Genomic DNA, 21,625 nt, shown 5'->3' with positions numbered 1-21,625 from the left:
TTAATTTCTCCCTGAATATGAACTCTGAAGCATGTGGAAACATCAGAACTAGCAATTTAACATGACTCCATGTTAAGAGATGAAAGTAAAGAATATGTCTTGCATTCCTAAGAGTAGGAAACATTGCTGAGCAGTTTGAAGGGTGGGCTGAGCAAGAGCTCACACTGCTCAAAACAGTTTGTAACAATGAGGCTGAAATAATGCAGGATTTACTGTTTGTTACCTTTCCCTGCACTACAGAAAGTTACTGGGTGATGAAACACTGTTCTCTTGCAAGGAATCCTGGAAATCATTTACACCAGAGAAATGTTAGTCAAGATGCATTTTGTGTTATCTCATGTGTATATTTCACTGAGTTAGCACTGTTCATTTGTTATTTTTCAGCCCCACTGTAGTTAATACAATTTGTTCTGTTAATGTGGTTGGTTAAGCCACTTTGTTCATTGTAGTCAATAGGAAGCTTATGCTTGTTCTGTGATACTTTTTTTGTATTTTTAGTACTTGAAAAATGTGAATCTCTCATACAGCAGTGTTTATCTCAGACAAAGCTAAAAGTTGCTTTTCAAAGAGTTTGTTCAAGGAAAAAATTCTGCTAATGTCCATGGAAATCTTATAAGAACAGGGTAAAGAATTAGAAAGAGTGTATAATTCAGCTTCTTATTTGGATTAAAGTATAGCAAAATCCATCAGGCAAGGATTAATTTATTGGGTTATTAAAAGTTGTCTTTCAGAACTGTACGCCAGTTCAAACAAAAAAAAAGTTTTAGAGTTCACATGACTCAAACGTAAGTTTTTCTGATTGTACTAAAGCAGAGACTGTCTCTCACAGGTTTCTTACCCAATTTCAATTTTAGGTATTGTCTAGATAACAGAAGAGCTTTGGAGAGAGATGTGGGATATGCTGAACTTCAAACTCGTCTTATCCGCTATGAAACTCAGACTACTTGCACCAAGGAGTGCTGCCCTGTGCCGCTTGTCTTGAGCCCTCTCCCATCTCCTGCAGTCTTGTCAGAGCCTGGAAGTGTCCCTGATGAGGAGTCTTTACAAAGTGAACTCAAAACAGAGACATCAAGGCTAAAACGCAGATCAAAAGACCTGGATTACTTTTATCCCAAGAAAAGGTAATACACTGAATAAAATGAATCTTTAGCATGAAATGTTTCAGCAGTCTCTTGTGAACTGCATCTTTTCTTTCATCTCAAAATGTTTTAGTGAAGCTATCTAGACAAATGTTCTAGTTGTTTAATCCTCTTCTGTAGGTTCTTTTTTTTCTGAAGTGTGATCTCTCATGGGTGGCGTTAGATTAATCAAAACCGTGCAGCACAGGCACACTTTATTGAACAGATTTGGGGTTATATCTGGCAGTCTCAAGTGCCTTTCAAAAGATGACAGCCTCATCTAGGACTGAAACAGTCAGTGCTCCTGCACTACGAATAAACAACTAAAGGTTTAGGAAGCCAAGGATTGTACAAACAGAATAATTGAATTTCTAATCCAAAGGACTGCTGGCATAAGATGACCTACCAAAATTCATTCTTATTGTCAGCTCTGTTTATTAAAGTCTTTTCTGGAAGTTTAGTTTTTAAGATTTCCCTTTGTACCTTGTCCTCACTCTGAAGATGCAAACTCTGTCAGTGAAAAATAACTGCTAGGTAACACTATTTCCAATTCACTTTTTTCTGTAATACTTCATTTCTTCCTTATTTCCAGTTTGATACCCTTTGCATTCTAATCAAAATAAGCCTGTAACAGAGGTCTGGTTTTAGAAATATGTAGATCTTTTGCAGCTTACTGAATAGTTAGAAAATATGTGATTATATTTGACATTTTGTAAATTGGAGTTTGGAATTACTAATGCTCTTACAGTTGAAGGATCAAGGATTACAATGTTCCCATAGAATTATAATGCCTAAATTCCTATAGTTAAAGATGAGTTCTGACATTCCTATAGGCTCAGAAGAAATTAGGTAGTTTCAAGAAATTTTGTCTCATCCTAAGACTGGAGGTCAATTCTCTTCCCAAGAGTTTTATTTTCTGAGTTACCTGATTTCTTCAATTTGTTTCTAGACCTTTTTAAATTAGAGGTGCAATGGGTCTGCATGTCAGAGCCCAATCCAGTCAGCAGAGTGTTCTTATACAAAAAAATTTACAGAATAGAATCCTGTTTTCAGATGTTTTCAGGAATGCTCAGTACTTACTGCTCTAAAGCAGCAGCTTCTATAGCAGAAACAATGGCACTAAAAGAGTCGGTACAAAACCCAAAAGTTATTTTTATTGGGGTTTTTTTTATTATTCTTTCTAGGCTAACCAAATCTGAGAGTACAGACTCCCTCCTGTCTCAGGCAAGTGGAGGCAGCAGGAGTCACTGTGCAGTTGCTGTGATGAGGAAACGCTCTGAGAGATCCATTTCTGTGGCTGCAGTGCCAACCAAACTGCCCAGCCAAGGCCACAGGGCAAGCACCAAGGCTGGCTCAGCTGCAGAGCCTGAGGCCTCCAGGCAAGACAAGGAATCGAGATCCCAGAAACACACAAGGGTAAAAATCCACCTTGTTCTCTTAGTGAAGAAGTAGATGTTTAACTTCTTTCCATGAGACTTGATTTGTAAAAATTTTTTTCAACTCAAGATGAACTGTTATTTGTTATTGAATTTCATTCTGTTTCACTTGTGTAAAAGAATCCTGAAGGCACTGAGGAGAGTGCTGCCGAAGCAAAGAATGAAAAAGTGTATCAGGAAATTTTATCATGCCCAGGGAATTAAGGCTGAGAGACATAACAATGAGAAATAAAAAAGGTTGAACTTAATATCAATTAATAGGAGTTATGAAATATAGATGATTAATATAAAACCTAAAGGCACCAGAGAGGTATATGTGCTGAAAGGCTCAAAGGCATTGTGGAGGAACAGACTATTCTGAGAATAAAGGGATTCCAATAGTTCTATAAATCCATTAATTATGATAGCAGTTAAAATTATTTGATGGAATAATGTTTAATTAATAGCTGTGTATATTAGGAATGCCTCTTTTAAAATACAATACACAAGACTCTTTCTGGCTTGGCCATACTAATTTTAAATTAGTCCCAGGGTACAAGGAGAATACTGCAGGAGTGTTAATGTACTGTCAAAGGCAAGTTGCAGTGGTCCAAAGAAGCATAAATTGGTGTGACTCATTCAGACCTACATCAGAGTTTAAACATCTGTGATGTAAAGAATGTCAGAAAATTTTCTTATATGACTTTAGTGTCAAATTTTTAAGTGTGGGGTTTTTTTTAATATTTATGCATCAAACAAGGGAATATCAGCATGGCAAAAAGTGATCTTTATATATATATTATTTTGGAGAAGAAAAAACCCAAGATAATGTAATATTGACTTCTTTTTTATCTTCCAAGCTCTGTGTGAATATTCACTGATCCTTGACATGTAAGCATTTTCTTAATTTTTTAAAATTAAGGAAATGGAAATAGATTGTTAAATGACTCTGCTCAAATTCGGGCAGTGAGCTAATCATGTTTGGCAATAGATTAAAGACAGGCAAGATCACAAAATTCAGGTTTTCTGTTTTGGGCTCTTTTGTTTCCCTTAGACAATTTTTTGTGTAGTACTTGGGATGAGCTTCTGATTGTGTTTCTTCTGTTTCCAAGATGCTGAAGGAGGTGGTTGCTAAGACTCTTCAAAAACATGGAATTGCAGAGGATCATAAGTGCTTTGCATCATGCAGCCAACGTCTATTTGAGATATCAAAATTCTACTTAAAGGTAGCTAGAAGGCACACTATTACAGTTCTTTATTCTTAGTTAAGTGAAGCCACTCCTGAATAAAACTTGAGATGTGAGATACTCAGAGTTGATTAAGCTAATATTTCCCAGTGGTGTGTTAGTAATGTGTTGATTATGTAGAGAAACCTTTGGACTTGTTGTCAAATGCAGAAGGTAGTGTTACAATATATTTTGGTGGGCTTTTGCTTGTTCTGAGACCTTCTAAACCAGTAGCCTTTTATACATAGTGAAATAGTATACTAAAGCATGGGCCTCTTAGGTCAGGTCACTTTTAGAGCTGCAACAGCTAAGGAAGCAATAGAGTATCTCCCAGCTGTAGCTGTGGCAGCTCAGCTTCTCCCTTGTTCTAAGGTTGTTGGCAAAATAAGTAGCTTACAGAACTGACTCAGAAATTGCAGTTCCCTGACATGATGTGCTCTATTATCTAACATACTGGCTCAGCAGCACCCTGTAGAATTGCATCAACATCATGTTTAGGGGGAGATGAGAATTCTTTCCATAATACCTGGGAGACTGTGAGTCAGTGCTGAAGCCCATGTTACTTGGTCTGAGCACAAAATCAAGTTAATTATAGTATGGAGTGATTAAAAGCTATTGCTCACAAGCTGAGCTGCTGTTCATTTGCATGAGTTTAACCTATGGGTGAACCAGCCCAGTTTAGTCAACTTCAGTAATGGTTCTTTAAGCTAAATGAAAGTTGAACAGGACTGGATGCTTACACAATCCGAACATCTTGCTGATAAGCCCCAACTTCATAAATTATTGGAACACAGTTGTACAGTCATTCTGTAAATGCTCCCAAAATCTCCGAAATATGCCCTGAAGGAAGATCTCCCAATCCAAAATCAGAAAGGGCTGAATGTAGAGATGTGAGTAGAGCAAATTGGGGATTGTGGTTCCATTCCAAGTAGAAAAGGAAATTGAAGAATATGGCAGTGATCCTGTCCTTTCTAGAGAGGGGTGTCATGGGATTTTCTTCTCCTGAACTGTCTTGCAGTGGGAATTCTTTGAATCCTTCTGTGTGCAGCATAATCCAAAAGCATGGCAATATAGGTATCATTTTCCTCTGGAGACAAGTAGTATATGAATTGTCTTTCTCTTCAAGCAAAGTTTTGTTCTTGCTTTGTTTAAAAGAGTAGATTAGGTTGGTCTCACTAAATGGACTGCAAAATAGAAAAGTCATTCTAGGTTTTTCCCTTTTCTGCACTGATTTTATTTCTGATGTCTGGTTCTCTGTTCTTTGCCAGAACTCTGTATTACAGGGTAGGCTCACAGCTGATTTCCATGTTTATATAGAACCAGGATTTCAATCAAGACTGTAAGAACTTTGAATATCATTGAATAAAAAATGTTCTGGAAATCATGCAGAAATATGCATGCAGAAGGTTAGGAAGACTCGTTCATAATTGAGTACTAGGTTTGGACTGCTCTAAGGAAACCTGCAACCCTGCAAACCTGGAATAGATTCAAATTATTTTCCTTTTTTGTAATTAAAAAAGCAAAGTCAAATATTCTTCTGTTGTTCTGAGTAAGGTGATAAAAGTGTAACACTACCCTGCTTATTAGGGCTCTTATAACCCTAATTAGAGTGACCGTATGAGCTTGCTGATATCTGTGCCTTTTTTTTTTTTTCATATTTAGGACCTTAAAACTTCTAGAGGACTTCTTGATGAAATGAAGAAAACAGCAAGTAGCAATGCTAAACAGGTAAGACCATGCGTTTATTTGTTCCTGTACATAGCCACAGGATGGTTTTGTCCACAGCTTTAAGAGATGAAGAGGTGCATACCCTTGCCTGTGCATCTCATTTCACTCTGATCTCACACCAACTCTGAGTCAGTAGTACCAAGGCAAAATTTCCAGGTTTTGGATGGTATTTTAGTTACAGCTCCCAAGATGATGTGCCACAGTGAGAAATGAAAATGAAGACAATAAATGTTTCTACATCACTGAAACAAACAAACAAGAAAAAAGAGAGATGAGATTTTTCTTTAATTAGAATCATTAGAGAATTCTTCCTTTCTTGTGTTGAAGGAAATAACATTTCAAAGGTTAGGGAGTAATAAGCAAGTCTATAAAAGGAAATAAATTATTTAAAAGAAGCGATGAAAATCAGTAATTTTAGGCTTGTGAATAACTGTAAGCACAAGGAATGTCAGGTTATTTGTGTGTAGCATGGGACTTATATGAACAACAGCACAGTGCAAATGACAGAAGTAAATCCTCCAGAAATTAAGTAACTTATTTAAGTTCTGAGACATACACTAAAGTGACTCCATGATTTGGGGGTGGGGGGGGGAAGGAAAAAAGTGTAATGCATAATTACATTACAGTTTTCATAATCATAAATTAAATGGAAGAATTTGAACTGAGGTAGGTAAGTAATAGAATACACTCTTAAGAAAGCTGCTAGATCCCCTGAGAACTTCCTCTATGAGAGCAGTATTTTCAGTGTTCTGTGCTGTATTCCTTTGTGGATTGCTTTGTGTGGATGATAAGGTTTCAAAAACTATATGGGTTGTGATGTTTGGTGTTGAACTGGGCTATTGTGCTGCTACACTGCTTCTCACCTCCATCTTTGTCTGGGCAGAAAATTTGTAGTTTTTTATATGTTTTCTGTTGGCAAAGGGCATTAAAATTGGTGTTCTCCTAAACTGCTTACATCTCCATGTATTAGGAAGTCTTTTGAAATTACTTTACAAAAATATAATTGCCAAGGACTAGTCAGTGGTCTGAACAATTGTCCAGTTTGGAAAGCAGCAGTGATAATGGTGGTAGATATTATCCTTTATTCTTTCTTCTCTGGCATTAGGAACTTTTACTGCTGCAAGCATGAGCTGTTTGGCATTAGGTGCACTTTCTTACTGGTAAATGGAGAGAATGGGGTAAAGTATTTCAATTCAAGGGTTCTAAAAATGCCTTTCCTAAAGACAAAGCATTCTGTTAGATTAAATAAAATTCTAGGGTAATGCTGTTTCCTCTCAGATTATTCACAACACTTTCTCCTCTTGAGTATTTGCTTTTAAATCCTGTTTAGTAAATATCACAGAGATAGTGACAAAGGACTAAAGCAAGAATTGATAAAAGTCTGTGAGATGTTCTTAATTTGCTTTCAAAATCAGGAGTTATGTAAATTGTTTGCTTTCTCATTTCTTTGCCCAGGTGATTGAATGGGTTTTGGAGAAGACTGGCAAGTAGAGGCACTGTGTGGATTCTATTCACACCTTCCCAGGAGCTGTGGAGACAGAGCACTTCTGACTAGAGAAGCATTGTACTGCCCAATGCACACACAGATCTGCACACTGGGAGGACTTTGGTCAGTGTAATTCTATAGACTCATTCTTCAAGCACAGGAGCAAGGTTGGAAACTTTTTATTATGAAAGTTTTAATTTTTTTTTTAATTCAGATGAAAAGAGGTTGTATTTTATATGTGTATTTATGTTTGTTAAAAGGAATGTAGCTTGACTTGTTTTATAAAGCTTTGTATATTCTTCAACCAGTGTATTTGGTTTTATATTAATAAAAAACGCCACATATTTAATTTTGATAACTACTACTTTGTTTTACCTTTTTTTGTGAAAGTCTCCATTCTTGAAGATCTCTATTCTACATAGAACAGCTTCCTCTTGTATAAACAGCTGTTTACAGCATTGGCCATTAACATTTTATACACTGATTAAGAACTGTTCCTATTCAGCAGGTGAAAACAAACAATCAGAATTTGAATCATAATTATCTTGGTGTTGTAATAGAAGGAAGAAAAAAAAGCAGGGCTTGAAACTTGATACAAGGTCCCATTAAACAAAGTTTCTTTGTTTTACAAGCTGAATTTTCATTATAACTTCCTGCATGCTCTTTGGAACACTCCTGAGAAAAATATCTAAGGAGAGATCTGAGATTTCCTGTCCTGGAAGAGGAGAAAATCAAAGCAGTAGTGGTAATGAGGATGGTGAGAGCTGGAAAAGAGCTGGTGTGCTATGCTGAAATGTAAGGGCTAAAAAGAGTTTTCTAGCTGTTTTGCAAACACAGTAAAATACTAAATTTAACCTCAGTTTGTTTAAGTCTCTGGCATGTACCTGACTGGGACTAATGTAATTATTCAAGTTAGTATTTTATTGAGATAAGGAGTTCCTTTCTGTACTAAAGATTTCCTATTTATCATATAAACTAATGGGATTAAAACTGATAGATGCAGGGCTATTTTTTGCTATATTATCCTGGTAGGAAAATAGATTAAGCAATATAAATATAAGTGAAACATAATGTTGTGAAAAAGTAATCGAACTAAACCATGTGAAGGTTAGATTTAATACTGTAAAATCTATGCATTCTCTAAAGAGCCTTCCTGATTCTGTGACATTATTTGCTTAATTCTATTTGGTGTAAAGCTGGGCCCTATGGAGATTTTTCATGTCTAACAGGATCTTGAGTTTAACTGTTCTATTCCTTTGTTCCCAAGTTTACCATTATCCTGACCTCTACAAGACCTTTTCTGGGTGGGTGTGTGCTTGGTTTAACTGAGCTGCAGTAGGAGAGCTCTGAAGTTGCTCTGCTGTGACAGTGGGCTCTAGTGAGTACTGTGTGTCTAAGCCCAGGAAAAACATAACTGTTGGTAAGATGGATTACATTTGTCTGCAGAATGACACACATCCACAGCATCCCAGTTTTAGTGATTTGGTGAAATAGAAATGCAATGAAGAGAGTTATTTAAATAATCATTTAATGAGTGCATACACAAAATTTCTGCAACGTAATAATTACTGTGTATGGCTCATATTTCTTTGTATTCAATATAGAAAACAAGGAAGTAATCAAGACATTAACCTTTCTTAACATCTTATAGTGAATCAAGAAAGTCTCTACTTCCCGTAAGAGAAAAAAAGCTGTAAGCTGTAGCCTTAGCTGTTCAACCTGAATGCTGATACTTTTGTCTGAATACTAAAGCAAGCCACTGAAAGCTGCATTTTCTACTTAATTTTGGGAAGTTTATGTATTTGTAATTAGAAAAACTTTGTAGTTAATAATTATACCTAAGTTGATAAGTAAAAGTACAGAAGCTCTACATAATCCTGGAGGCTAGCTGCCATAAGCAAAGAAAATACCTTCAGGAAAGTAATTAATACTTTGAACTGGCTGTCTTGTACTTCAAGTAAAACCCAATGGTTATTAGTTTAATTAATTCCATAGACTCAAAGGCTGGCCTGAAATAATCAGCAGGAAAGCAGTTAGGGAAACATAAGTATTTTGATGTATTGGTTTTTTGCAAAACAACTCCCAGTGCAGAACACTGCTATCCATGTCTCATTTGCTTTTTGTGTTGTTGGCTTTTTAGGGCAAATAGTAGATGGGTTATTATTGTGGCTTAATAACTCTGTGCCCCATTTAAGCTGTGATAACTGTCCCTGTCCATGCTCTTAACCTACAAAAAAGCAGGCACAATAATTTGACCCAGTCCACTGTAACAGCACTAAACCAAATTATTTTACATCTGTCGTAGTTCCAAAACCCCACACTGAGAATTCCTGCAGTTCAGCTGATGTGCTATAACTTAAGTGATGCAGAATGTAACATCACCCCTTGCCTCTGAAATTCAAATTATTTTCTTGTTTGTGGCTGCTGAACCCCAAATCCATATTTTGGGCACTTGCTTTCATGTTTTTGCAAATCAGGATCTAAGTTATATTCACCAGTACACATTTCTGGTTTACCTATAATTCACCCACCCTATATAATAAGCATGTACCATAACATAACATAATATAGTAACATTATGTGTTATATGTAGAAGCACATCATCCATCTGTGTTATGAGTTTATATTCCCCACAGGATTGGGGTAAGACAGCACTGATGTGGTTGCAATTACTTGGTGATTACTTGTAATATTACAGCAATTACATGATGAATATCACTGGGCTACCACAGAACTTAGCTTGGGTACTAATGCTTGTCCAAATTCACAAACTTCTTTGTCCCAATTGACAGTTCTCCCTTGGAATTTGTTTTCTAAATTTGTTTCCTAATGCCTCTAATTGTTTACACAAGCACAGAAATTTTGATGAAGGAAAAAAAATTAAAAGCCAATCCCATGGGGTAAAAGCAGGTGATTATATTCAACAGGAGGTTATTGTCTTTGTTAAATATTTAAAATGTTTTTCCTCTCATTATTTGAAATTTAATTTTTTCCCTAGTTAGTCTGGGGGTTCACTCTGGGTTATAGCAAGCAGGCTGAGTTTGTGAAAATTTTGTGACCTTATTATTAAAGTCACCACTGAATTAAAAAGGGTCCATAATATACACAGTGTGTGTATATATAAAAATATGTAATATATACTGTATTAATGGTCTCTCTGTGTCGTAAATAGACTCAGTAAATAGCTAATTATCAATCTGCCAGTTTGACTTCTATGGAAAAAACCATAAATTTAGAAATCAATGGCAGTGTAATGATCTGGAGCACATAATTTCTTTAAGCTCTGATTCTGCTTCCACTGAAAGCAAAGAAGCTCCAATTAAGTTTTAAGCATGGGCAGGAGGACACTGAGAATGCTTTCAGGTGGAAATCAATCAATCTCCCCTTCAAATCAGCTGAGCTTATCAATGCAAAGAGCAGGACAGAGTGTGCTGCCATGTCCTGTGGGAGGAAGAAATTCTAACATTCTGCAGAAAGAAAACACTTGTTTTGTTATTTGCAAAGGATCAATTCTAACAGTGTCTGTGGTGGTGATTTGCTTGGTAGCATGTCAAGAGTCTTGTTCTGATTTCTAAAGTACCTTAAGGGAGATGCTGGTTCCATTTCAGGGGCAGGACTATTAGAAACACCAGTGTGATTCCCTGAACACAATCAGATCAGCTTTATTTTTTTTTAACAAACACATTAGATCACATTTTTCCAATAACATTTTTGCTCCAATATGTATCCCAATTTTTCTCATGGTGAAGCTGCTATACAAACTTCCTGATAAGACCATTCCATTTATAATCATTATTTTGTGAAAAGAGTGAAACTGCAATAGCTGGAATATTTCTTTTTAGGCTTTCCATGAGGCTGTTCTGTCATAACTTGGGTCAGACTGAAAGAAAAAGCTTAAATTCCCACAGTTAGCTTTTCTATTTGGGCCACTAAGTTAAGAATTAAATCAAAGGAGAAAATAAATCTCTTTTCCCATAACCATTCATAAGAGAAAAAAAGGCACGTGTTGGCCTCAGTCCTTGAATGCAGAAGCTTGAGCAGAAATTTCTTTTTCTTAATTTTTTTATAAGTCTTCTGTTACCACCTAGTCCAGTATAAGTGACAGATAAAGCATTGCAACTTCAGCAGAGATGTCTGAATGACCTGCCTTGAAACATCCCTGTGGGATTTCAGGGTTTTTTGTAAATTTTAAGTTTTTAAGTCATTCCACCAATGCAATTAACAATTCTCTCAATTTAAGCATTCTTAACAGAAGCACTGAAGTTTAAATGTATTTCTCTCAGCCCAGATGCAAAGGACAGCTGTCCAGATAGTTGGTCTGGATACAAAGTAAGCTCACCTCACAAAAATCCAATAAATGACTTTATTAAATATATTCTTTTCCTCTAAAATATAAATATTCACTATACTCTTATAAATGTGGAGTAGGTTCATATTTCATTTATCTATCCCATCCAAATATGAATCAGTCCAAAATCTGAAAATGAAGAAATAGCATCTGTAATTATCATTATTTTTTCTATAAATATATATAATATGAATTTTCTTTGCAAACTGCTTAGTTATTCACTTAGACTTCATATAGTACTGAGCACCTTAGATTACATTTTGTGTCATTTCATTGTTGGCACTAATACAGGAATTTGTAATATTTACAATGCACATACATGTTAGGTGTAACATTCCAGCGATTTGTAAGTGTTAAAAGGAATAAGGAAATAGTGCAGTATAGTTTACATATGTATTTAACATACCTGCCCAGAATGCAAGTTTTCACTTCAACCTCTGGAACTTTTATAGGAGACTGTCTCCAAATTTTTAAGTTATACTTTGGAACAGCAATAAAACATGTCCTGAACTGGTTTTTGAAGACTTCACACAAGAGTTTCCTCGATAAGGTGACATGATCTCCTCCTCAGAGTCCTGTCCCCCTGCGTACCGACTGCTCTCAGCTTCTCAGCATCTCCCAGAAGCTTCCAAGCCCCAGGAGTCCCAGGTAACTGCCACAGAAAGTGTGAATGGCAGTGGGCACTACATGAGAAATGTCCATCTGGAAATTATGCAAGTTATGCAACATATTACCTCCTACCTTCTTAATTTACATGAGGAATTAATTTTTAAGTGCAAGTACCATGAGAATAAAATGAAAGTGCAGAGCTGGGTGGATCCCTCCCTGGCTTGCCTTTGACTGGTGAGAGGTGTTGGGAATGGGATTGCTCTTCCAGTGGGGCATTGAGCTGTTCTTCAGTGATTATTTTCTGTATTTATGAATTCAACCCATCTTTCTAATATTTTAATTGGTTTTGATGATTAAGATACCTATGGAAATCACCCTGTTCTTATGCTGTGAATAGACAGCATGACTTATGCTTAACTCTCAAACTTAGCTTAAAAACAACATGGAACCAAAATGTGTTTTTAAGTTTCCACCAAGTGATGCTAAGTTGAAATTTGTGTGCTTTCTCAGGAATAAAAAAAAAAATGTTGTAATATGAAAACAGAGCATCCACAAACACTGAATATATTACTACCTGTACATTACTGTATATTACTTCCTGTCCTTCAAAGTGGGAATTTAGGGCAGAACTCTAAAAGCAGACAGAACCTCACCCCTGTGTGAAGCTGTTCTTTTTACAAAAGAACAACAACATAAATGGCATCCCTGATTTGCTTCTTCCTATTCCCACCAGGTCACATGATGCCAGTTTATTACTTCCAGGTGCAAGCTGTGTGTATCATCTGTGGTGCTGAAGGTCAGTGTTCCTGCCTGCTTTTGGCTGCTCAAGTAGCTGTGAATAAGGCTGAAACTCAGTGAATCACGTTTTTAGTCACAACAGTAAGTTGTGGTGCAAAACAGTCACCAGTAAGTTCTGGGCACGGAGATGAACAATTTTGTATTTTCCCAGCAAGAAATCTGTTCTTGCCAAGTCATGCCTACAGGAGCAGTTCCATGTCAAGGACTGCAGCTCACGTTCCTGCCCTGGTTTATGTTTCTCACTGTTGTGGAGCTGCTTCAATAAATTTTTCAAAAACTCATAAAATCAAGTCTTCCTCCTTCCCTGTGTTTGTTCTGTGAAGACCACACAGCCAGCTTTGTCTGAGCAAAGGGAATGACTCAGTAGGGGTAGGAGGACAGAATCTTAGTATGGCTTTCTACTGGAAAACTGCCGTGGAGATATGCTGGCAGAAGCATCATCATGCCTCAGAATGGATTCAGGTAACTTTTACCTGAGCTGGGACTCCCAGATAGCTGAAACTCATTAAGCTATTCTGGGAAGTCACTATAAAAATGGTTCCTGTGTTCATTAACAAAGGACACTCCTGCCTGCCCCCCATGACTGGCTCTCAGTACCATCCCTGTGGCTGGTCCTGCTTTGGCTCCATCACTAGGAATGTGGGTGACATGTGGTTACTGCTGAATGTGAAACATGTGAAACTGCCCCTGGCAGGGGTCCTCCAGCTGTTACCTGACCACAGCTGGATTGCTTCAGTGTCCAATTCAAAGGTGTTTATTTGCAGGCTCTGGGTATTCATGCCAGGTTCTGGCAGTGCTCCAAAAGAAAAATCTTCTGTAAGAGGTGCACAGATTATAACTGAAAGAACCTTTTACTTTCAGGTGATGAGACAATCTTTAGAGGATTTCTCCCCAACCAACCTTGGCTTGCATCACAACCAACAAGTGCTCATGTCTGCATAGCCCTTTACTTTATATAGACAATACATTGAAATAGGCACAATTTATGATTCTGAAACATTTACATGTATGGTAATACACGCTTTTACGGTCTCACATGGGATTTTAAAATCCCATTATTTACAATGAAATCCCCCCTCTCCTTGTCATTCCATCTCTTTAGCTGGTCAAAATGAAACCTGGGCCTTGGAGGACTGCAGAAATGACCAATGCCCAGTCCTGAGTCCCAGGCTGGTGTCTGCTGCCAGCTGGGACAGGTTGCTGCTGTTGACTGTACTTCATATTAGTGTGGTTACCCCGTCTCTCTTTGAAGAAACAGATGGATCCCAATTATGCCACCAAGCCCAGTCTTGTGATCTTTGCTGACAGGAAGGAATGAATGATGAAAACAATTGGTTTTGGACAGGAATGAAGGTCCAGTTGCTGAAAGTACAGAGAAAAAAAATCAACCTGAGAATTATAGCTCGAACAAGAAATCATTTACTGAGTACTCAAACTGCTGTCTGGTATTTTGGATAGGCTTCCATTAATAACAACCCTTCTCTACACCATATTGTTTTTCTTTTGCATTCAGCTGCAAATATTTAGGTTACTAAAACTAATAAGCATCCTGGAAGCAGGAGAGATCTTGGTGCCTCTGGCCTTATATCCACCTGGTTGAGCAGCAGAACACTAAGTCAGATTCTGCAAGCACTTTTCCAAGAGGCTCAACCCCATCTTTTTTGGCTGTTTCTGCCTGGGATGGTGGGACTACTCAGTCTGATGCCCAGTGCATCTGCTGTTGGTGCAGCTGAAGTGCTTCAGGCAGTGCTGCACAGCTGCTTCTCTATTCTCACAGCCAGCAGTGAGACTGAGCCTCCACTCAGACTCTGTTTTCCACAGTCATGGTTCAGATAATCTCACCACACGTTAAGCATGACAGGCTTGTCAGTGTGCAGACGCCCAACAACAGGGTCACAGAACAAACCACATTTGCCTTTCATTCTGCCCTGCTTCCTCTTTCTTCCAGGCTGCACTGCAATCTTAGAAATGCTCATTAGGCCTTGGCCTTGAAAAGCAGCACCTGGGCTCATCCCTTCTTGAGCTTACCAGAAACACCCACCTGCTCCCAGGAACTACTGCTGTCTAAGGAGTTCCTGTTTTCCTTGTGAACAACCTTGGAAACTGTCTTCCTTGCCTGAACAGCACAACATTCCTGTTCTGACACTTTCAAAGAAAGTGCCAACCCAAACTGTGGCCAGGATGAAGCACTCTTATGACCAAAGCCCATTCTCTTGTGGCCCTATAAACAGCTGTCCAAAATGAGACCCTTTGAGCTCTCCTGAACTGCAGCAGGCTGTGACCAGCACCTCCCTCTCAGAGCCAGCCAACTCTCAGGTCTGGAGGATGACCAAACAATGAATCCTGGGCTGGTACCCTCACTCTTCAAGGCCTGACCCTTTGCCCCTTGGGAGATGCAGAGGCATCCAGAGTGAGTGTTTCCCTGACCTCTGAGGGGAATTTTTCACAGGTACTTTGCTTGCACTGACTCTCTGTGTGCATGCACCTGTGTATATGCTTTAGCAAATCTGGGAGAAATGCTGTTTTCTTAGATGTTTAAGAACATTAGATATCTCAGTAAACTAAGCTTGTAAGTAAGGTTAAGTTGTAAGTACGTTAAATGCTGCTTAATGTTGTTCTTCTATTGAGTTGCTAAGTTCAACTTTGCAGTCGTAAATTGGGTTAAATACTGTTATTCTTCTGTTAAAGTTAAGGTTTTTTTTAAGTTTTAAGTTTTTTTTTTTTAAGTAAAGTTTTGTTAAGTGATAAGTAAAGTTAGGTATAAGTCAAGTACTGTTCCTTTGTTAAATTGTTAGGGTTAAGTTAAGTTAAAGTACTGTAAAGTTTGAGTGCTGTTACTGTGTTCCTTTTCATCCTTGCCTTCACTATCCTTTTGATACACACACCTTAACACACATATACAAACTCCATAGATAGTTCTCAGTTCATTTCTGGTTTGATTGCCTGGTTTTGTTGTTGCTTTGTTTCCTTGGTGTGCCTTAATTGTCCTGTAGGCATTAGAGTGAATCTTGCCAATGATCTCTGTCATGCTGCTGCTAAATATTAAATGTTAATAATTAAACATTATAATAATAAATATAATACATATTTAAAATAATAATTAAATCTAAATAATTAAATACTAAAATTGCCCTTGCTGGTAATTTTTAAGACATCTCAAACACTCATTGGTAACACCTTTCCAGCAGACATGAATCCACTTTATTGACAGCTAGTAAGAAATTCTCTTCAAAACCCTGATAATAAGCAGTTTGCAAAGTATACGTTAACAAAGTTATGTTTAGAATTAAGCACCCACCATGTTTAGGAACTGTTGAAAAAATCCAGGAGGAAAGACCATGTTTACATTCATAACATTGGAATATGTGCCTTATTTTTAGACATTGTGACAGCTTAGAGGCCTATGCAGACAGTTTGCACAACATCTGTAGCTTTTTTTTTTTTTTTAGCAACTACATGTTCAAAACCATCTAAAACATAGCTTGTTGTCATAACATAAAGTCTCTACGTCTACATTGGAATTAATAAGGTCTCATTCTTAAGTTCTTTCACCCTCAGTCATTTTAAATAATGTATACATACAACAATTTTAACATCTGGCTATTTAGTGGTACAGTTTGTTCTCAAATATGACAAATCTTTCATCTCTCTTTGTATGGTTTTACAATTTTAACTGTCTTTATCTCCTTCTAAAGCCTGATCATCATGCTGTGCTAGAAAGCACAGTGTCTGAATACTGGTACTGGAACCTGGCACTGGCTGTTAGAATGGAACAGAATGGAATAAAGTATTTCAGTTGGAAGGGGCCTACAGTGCTCATCTGGTCCAACTTCCATTAGTGCTTCTCCACCCCCACAGGGATAGAGAAGGTTGGACAATCAAAGAGATGGTAACAACCCTTTGCTAAACACAGTACTTACAATTTCTCCATCTTTTTCTCCAAAGTCTAAATAAAGCATCCTTATGCCATCGTCTGAGGACATTTTCAGTTTTTCGTAGGGATATTGTGCAATTGTCTTGGAGAAGGCACCATCTTGCAGTTCAGTTGTGAGAGAGAATCCATGTTCATAGTGGATGGTCAAGCGGCACTCCTGGCTTTTGTATGTGCAAGCTGGAGAAGAAATCAAAATTTAGTCTCTCACTTTCTTAAAAGCAGTTCTTCATGTTGCATCATACATCTACATGCTGACAAAAAACGGTGTGCTGAAGTTTAAGAAGGCTCAGACTGGTTTTTCCTCCTTCCAAACCTTGACAAAGTCACAACTACTCTTCTTGCATCTGACAGACACAGCCAGAATCAATAAACATGGCACAAAATGCACGAGAAAATTAGGAGCTGTAAAGGATTTCCCTGAAGTATTTTGACAAAGATGAAGACACTCCTGAGTCCTCAATAGTGTTGTGGTAATTGAAAAAGGGCCCAGATAATTGTATGTAATAGCTACTGCAGAAGAAAATCTGCATCTTCCCCTCAGCTCTGAAAGAAAGGCCATGATCCAAATTAAAGGATGAAGAGTTTTGGCGTTCACTCCCAAAATTCACTACTCCATCACTTTCTTGGAACAATTCTACCAAGAAGGATCCTTGGCAGTAGGATAAAAGCACTGTGATAAAATAAAAGGCTGATTTCCCTCCTTCTTTTGGAAAGAATGGCATTGATGTCATGGTGCTGAGGAGGTGTCCACCTGTTCTCTAGCTTGTTCTGAGCTTTGTGCACATCAGAGGCCCTCACAGAGCATCCTGAGCTCCCTGGCAGCTGACAAGCAGCCACATGGCTCTACCTGAGCTTTGAGAAACCAGAACTGCCCTTTGGCATGGCTGGATTTGTGCTTTGGCAGCTGCTCTCACGTTTTTAGGAGATGAGTGGAGATAAAATTCAACATTAACAGCCTGCCAATTGTAGGACTAGCAGGGGAAGGACTGCAAAGCCTGGGGGCACTCAAGAGAAAGGCCCAGCCTCAAACCCCAGAGCCACCCCAGGCTTGGCCAAGCATGGCATCACTCCAGAGCATCTGCAGCCAAGTACTTTTATTCTAATTGATTTTCAATCAATGTACAGAAGCGACACCCTGATGTTCAAGGAAGGGAATTACTACCCATCAATACGTGGTTTGTGTTTTTTCACTCTCCTCTAGTGTTTAGAGCTGGGTGAATAAATGACCAGTTCATGCTTGTGAATGTGCCACTCCTCTTCTGCCTCCTCCCTCTGCAGGAGAAACTCCTACTGGGCTTGCAGGAGTTTCCTGAATCTCAGAAAAATGCTCTTTTCTGTGGGTTTCTGGACAAATCTCTGGTAGTCACTCCTCTGTGACATGCAGGCCTACATGGCTGACTACAGACTTGCTGAAAACAAACCCAAACGTGAGCATGACAGTGAGTGTGTCATAGGTACCACAGGTACCACAGCAGCTGGGACAGGCTCAGAACCTGACAGTATTTTAAACAAGTAGAATTTTTTTAAATAAATCACCTCTTGCAGAAGGAACTTGCACTGCCACGAGTGTCACAGGGAGGGTGTGGAGATGGCAGTGCTGCAGGTGTTACTCACATGTGGTGATTTCTGTGATGAGCTCTGCAGAGTTGTGGCAGCCCTGCACTACACTCCTCGTCCACACTGAGAGGTCTCGACTGGTCTCAGTCCTGAAGAGATGAGTTTCAATCCCTTGTCTCGTACCGGTGCGCGTTGCGAAAGACAAATCCACCCCTGACTTCGGTGAGCCCTTTCCTGGGCCGGAATGAACCAATCTGCAATTGCATTGGAAAACACTTTAGGAAATTCTAATATCAGTGCACTGGACCAGACTCCCCACCTGAGCACAGCTCTGCTCTGCACATTCCTCATACAGTGGTTGGGAGCATGAGAACTCACATCTGCTCTGTATTCTCTCAGAAGAGTGAAGGTCCACACAGGTGATGACATGGATGTCCCAAAATTACTTAATGAATTGTACAAAACATCCCTTTGGTTGAGGAACTGAGAGAACTCCCTGAATGGTCTGTGGTGATGGAATGTGGTCCACAGATATAAGTGCTGGCTCAGATGAGGCAGCTGAATCCAACTTCCATGGTGAAGCAGCATTTGCTCTAGAGCTTAAACATCTGCTGTCAAATTCAATGATATATACTGTTGAATAAAGTATGAAGCTCTGTAAAATATGTAGATGCCAAAGTACTGTCTTGTACTTACTTTTCTCACAAAGAACCTGTAAAATGCAAAATGTTGCAGCTACTTGTAATCTGAAATTCTCTCACATTTGTCTGCAATTAACATTTTTTTGCCCAGCATCAACAGCTGATCTCCTGTGGCCAGGAAAGATTTGTTCATCTGGGCAAACAGAAATCGCAGGGAATATTTCTTAGTGAGAAAATCAATACCTCATAAAAATTAATTCTTCCTTAAATCTGCCCTTTTATGTTGGTTTTTTTTCCCCTCTTAAAGTATGGACAATCAACACAGAATTCACTCAGGGACACAACACTGGTTCATCTGAAAAGAATAATCCAGGGGAGCTCATCGCTCTTGGAGATTCAGAGACCAACCCTCAGAGGCAATCACAAAATGAAATTTGTCTGAAAAGCTTATTTCTATCTTGTGCCTTCTGTTTTTCTTTCTATAGGCAAACAATATACTTCATAGGAGTCTATAAAACATGTGGCATGGTAGTAGAACACTTGTGCTAAGGGATAAAACATTAGATTAAACCAGTCTACTGAATACTAATTTACCCTCAAAGTATTGTTTTGCATCAGCAAGAAGAGTTGCCTGTTAGCTGATACTGTATGGGTATGCCACCAAACAGGGATGTTTTAGTGGAAAAGAAAAAAGCAGAAAGGAAAGGAAAAGCACAACTTTAGCTTTTCAATTATTGAAGCACCAGCCAAGGGCATCTGAAATTTTCCCCTTGCTGACATTTGGGATGCACATTGTAGCAAACAGATGCACTCCTCTTTCATACCCTACTAGAAGGTTTGCAAGATTTGTTCACACCCAAGTTCATGAAACTTTCTCTTGGTTTTATGGTCCCAAGGGCTCCTGGGAAGCGAGACACACAGTATCCTGGTCAGAGATGCCCTGCCCTGTGTCTGGGCAGGACAAGAAGGGCTTTTTTCCCTCTAGAAAAGCTGAGTTAATGCCCCACTCAGCTTTGATACTCAGGGCTTCCTGTCTGTACTATAGACAGATTTTGCAGATGGTGACTGAGTGGCAAACAAACAGCCCAAAAATTTTCATTCCTTTTCATTTGGTGTGAGAGGTGCAAGCCCTGAGGGAAGCTACATCTTGATAATTAAGGCAGGAATCAGGGAACTGAAATCTCCAGTGACATCTGCTGCTGCCTGTCCCTGGGTGGTCACCCAGGCACAGGCACGGCCACTGCTCTCATGCTGCCTTCAGCCACTGGACTGTGGAAAAGCAGCCTGGAAAATCACACCAAGTTTGTCATCAGAAATAAAACTACTCCACCTTTTGCCTGGGTCATCTCCTTTCTGCACTGCTCATCAGCTGTACTAAAAATCATTTTCTCTTACTTATGTTACTGAATACATAACAAACAGATGGTTCCAATGTTTGATTTCCTTCCAAAACACACAGCACCACCACCCACTCCCCCACACCTTCATGCTGTATCCATAGTATTGTACTGGAGGTTTTTCAGCATATGGATAGAATGAAGATGTACTTTACAAATTAAAGTATGTGAACACATCCAGCATGAACATTGATCCTTGCCTGCCTTTTCTTATTATTTCCTCATTATTAAAAATCCAGTCTCACTATGAAAAAATATATTTCCATCAAGCAATTCCAGATCATGATTTGGAAAGTCATGCACTCAAATGTGAACTAGGCAAACATGCAGGAGGACATTTGATAGCATTTATGTACCAGCTGTCAGTACTGATGTATTTAGATACAGGTCAAAGGATTCCCATGCTTTAATAAAGTAGCATTAATGGGGGCCATTTCATTTACATGAAATGTGAATGAAGGTGTTTTATAGAAGGTGCTTTATCCTAAAGATACCTTAAAAGGCAAAAGACACCCTTAGAAACCTCACAGAAGGCTTGCCCTGGCTCCTGCCTCCCATTACCCGACTGCAGGTCAATGTGTGTGGTGTGTGCTGCACCCCAGAGCTGAAGCAGCACCCCAGGCCTGGCTCTGGAGATATTCCCCAAGCCCTTGAGGGTTCCTGTGCTCCATGGAGGTTTGTGGGGGAATCTGTGAGCACTGGAGCCCGAGAACGAGCCCCGAGCACCAAAGGCTCCTGGGGCCCGGCAGAGCTGTGAGAGGGCAGGGGAAGGCAGGGCTGGAGAAGGGAGGGCAGGAGAAGGGAGGGCAGGAGAAGGCAGGGCTGGGGAAGGCAGGGCTGGGGAAGGGAGGGCAGGAGAAGGGAGGGCAGGAGAAGGTCAGGCTGGAGAAGGCAGGGCTGGGGAAGATCAGATAGGAGAAGGCAGGGCTGGGGAAGGCAGGGCTGGGGAAGGCAGGGCTGGGGAAGGGAGGGCAGGAGAAGGCAGGGCTGGGGAAGGTCGGGCTGGGGAAGGCAGGGCTGGGGAAGGGAGGGCAGGAGAAGGCAGGGCAGGAGAAGGCAGGGCAGGAGAAGGCAGGGCAGGAGAAGGCAGGGCTGGAGAAGGCAGGGCAGGAGAAGGCAGGGCAGGAGAAGGCAGGACTGGAGAAGGTCAGGAAGGAGAAGGCAGGGCAGGAGAAGGTCAGGCAGGAGAAGGAAGGGCAGGAGAAGGTCAGGCAGGAGAAGGCAGGGCAGGCTGGGAGTGCCCGCACAGCGCTTGGAGCGCAGCTCCTGGAAAACCCAACCCTGGCAGCTCCCACCAGCAGTGTGACACTCCTAACCTTCTCTCTGTATTTTGGGGACCTTCTTAACCTTATTCTTTGAAAACATTTG

The 21,625-nt window shown here is 39.5% G+C and overlaps 2 protein-coding genes across 3 annotated transcripts in view; one reads left to right on the top strand and one right to left on the bottom strand.

Annotated features, from left to right (window-relative positions):
• Positions 1–7,824, top strand: part of MTBP (MDM2 binding protein) — a 29,530-nt gene extending 21,706 nt beyond the window's left edge. For both annotated transcript variants that reach the window (XM_056486019.1, XM_056486020.1), the window contains exons 18-22: positions 855–1,121; positions 2,303–2,534; positions 3,646–3,759; positions 5,422–5,487; positions 6,943–7,824. In XM_056486019.1, coding sequence (XP_056341994.1) covers positions 855–1,121; positions 2,303–2,534; positions 3,646–3,759; positions 5,422–5,487; positions 6,943–6,978 — 715 coding nt within the window. In that variant the 3' untranslated portion in view covers positions 6,979–7,824. The remainder of the gene's footprint in view (positions 1–854; positions 1,122–2,302; positions 2,535–3,645; positions 3,760–5,421; positions 5,488–6,942) is intronic.
• A 2,786-nt stretch (positions 7,825–10,610) lies between these two features.
• The window catches only part of SNTB1 (syntrophin beta 1), a 118,372-nt gene continuing 107,357 nt past the window's right edge, over positions 10,611–21,625 (bottom strand). The window contains exons 5-7 of the mRNA XM_056486021.1: positions 18,277–18,473; positions 16,649–16,839; positions 10,611–14,090 (exon numbers count right to left, since the gene is read on the bottom strand). Coding sequence (XP_056341996.1) covers positions 13,998–14,090; positions 16,649–16,839; positions 18,277–18,473 — 481 coding nt within the window. The 3' untranslated portion in view covers positions 10,611–13,997. The remainder of the gene's footprint in view (positions 14,091–16,648; positions 16,840–18,276; positions 18,474–21,625) is intronic.

Source organism: Oenanthe melanoleuca, chromosome 2, assembly GCF_029582105.1.
Source record: "Oenanthe melanoleuca isolate GR-GAL-2019-014 chromosome 2, OMel1.0, whole genome shotgun sequence".
Classification (NCBI taxonomy): domain Eukaryota; kingdom Metazoa; phylum Chordata; class Aves; order Passeriformes; family Muscicapidae; genus Oenanthe; species Oenanthe melanoleuca.
The sequence above is the reverse complement of the archived record's forward strand: the minus strand, read 5'-3'. Positions and strand labels throughout refer to the sequence as shown.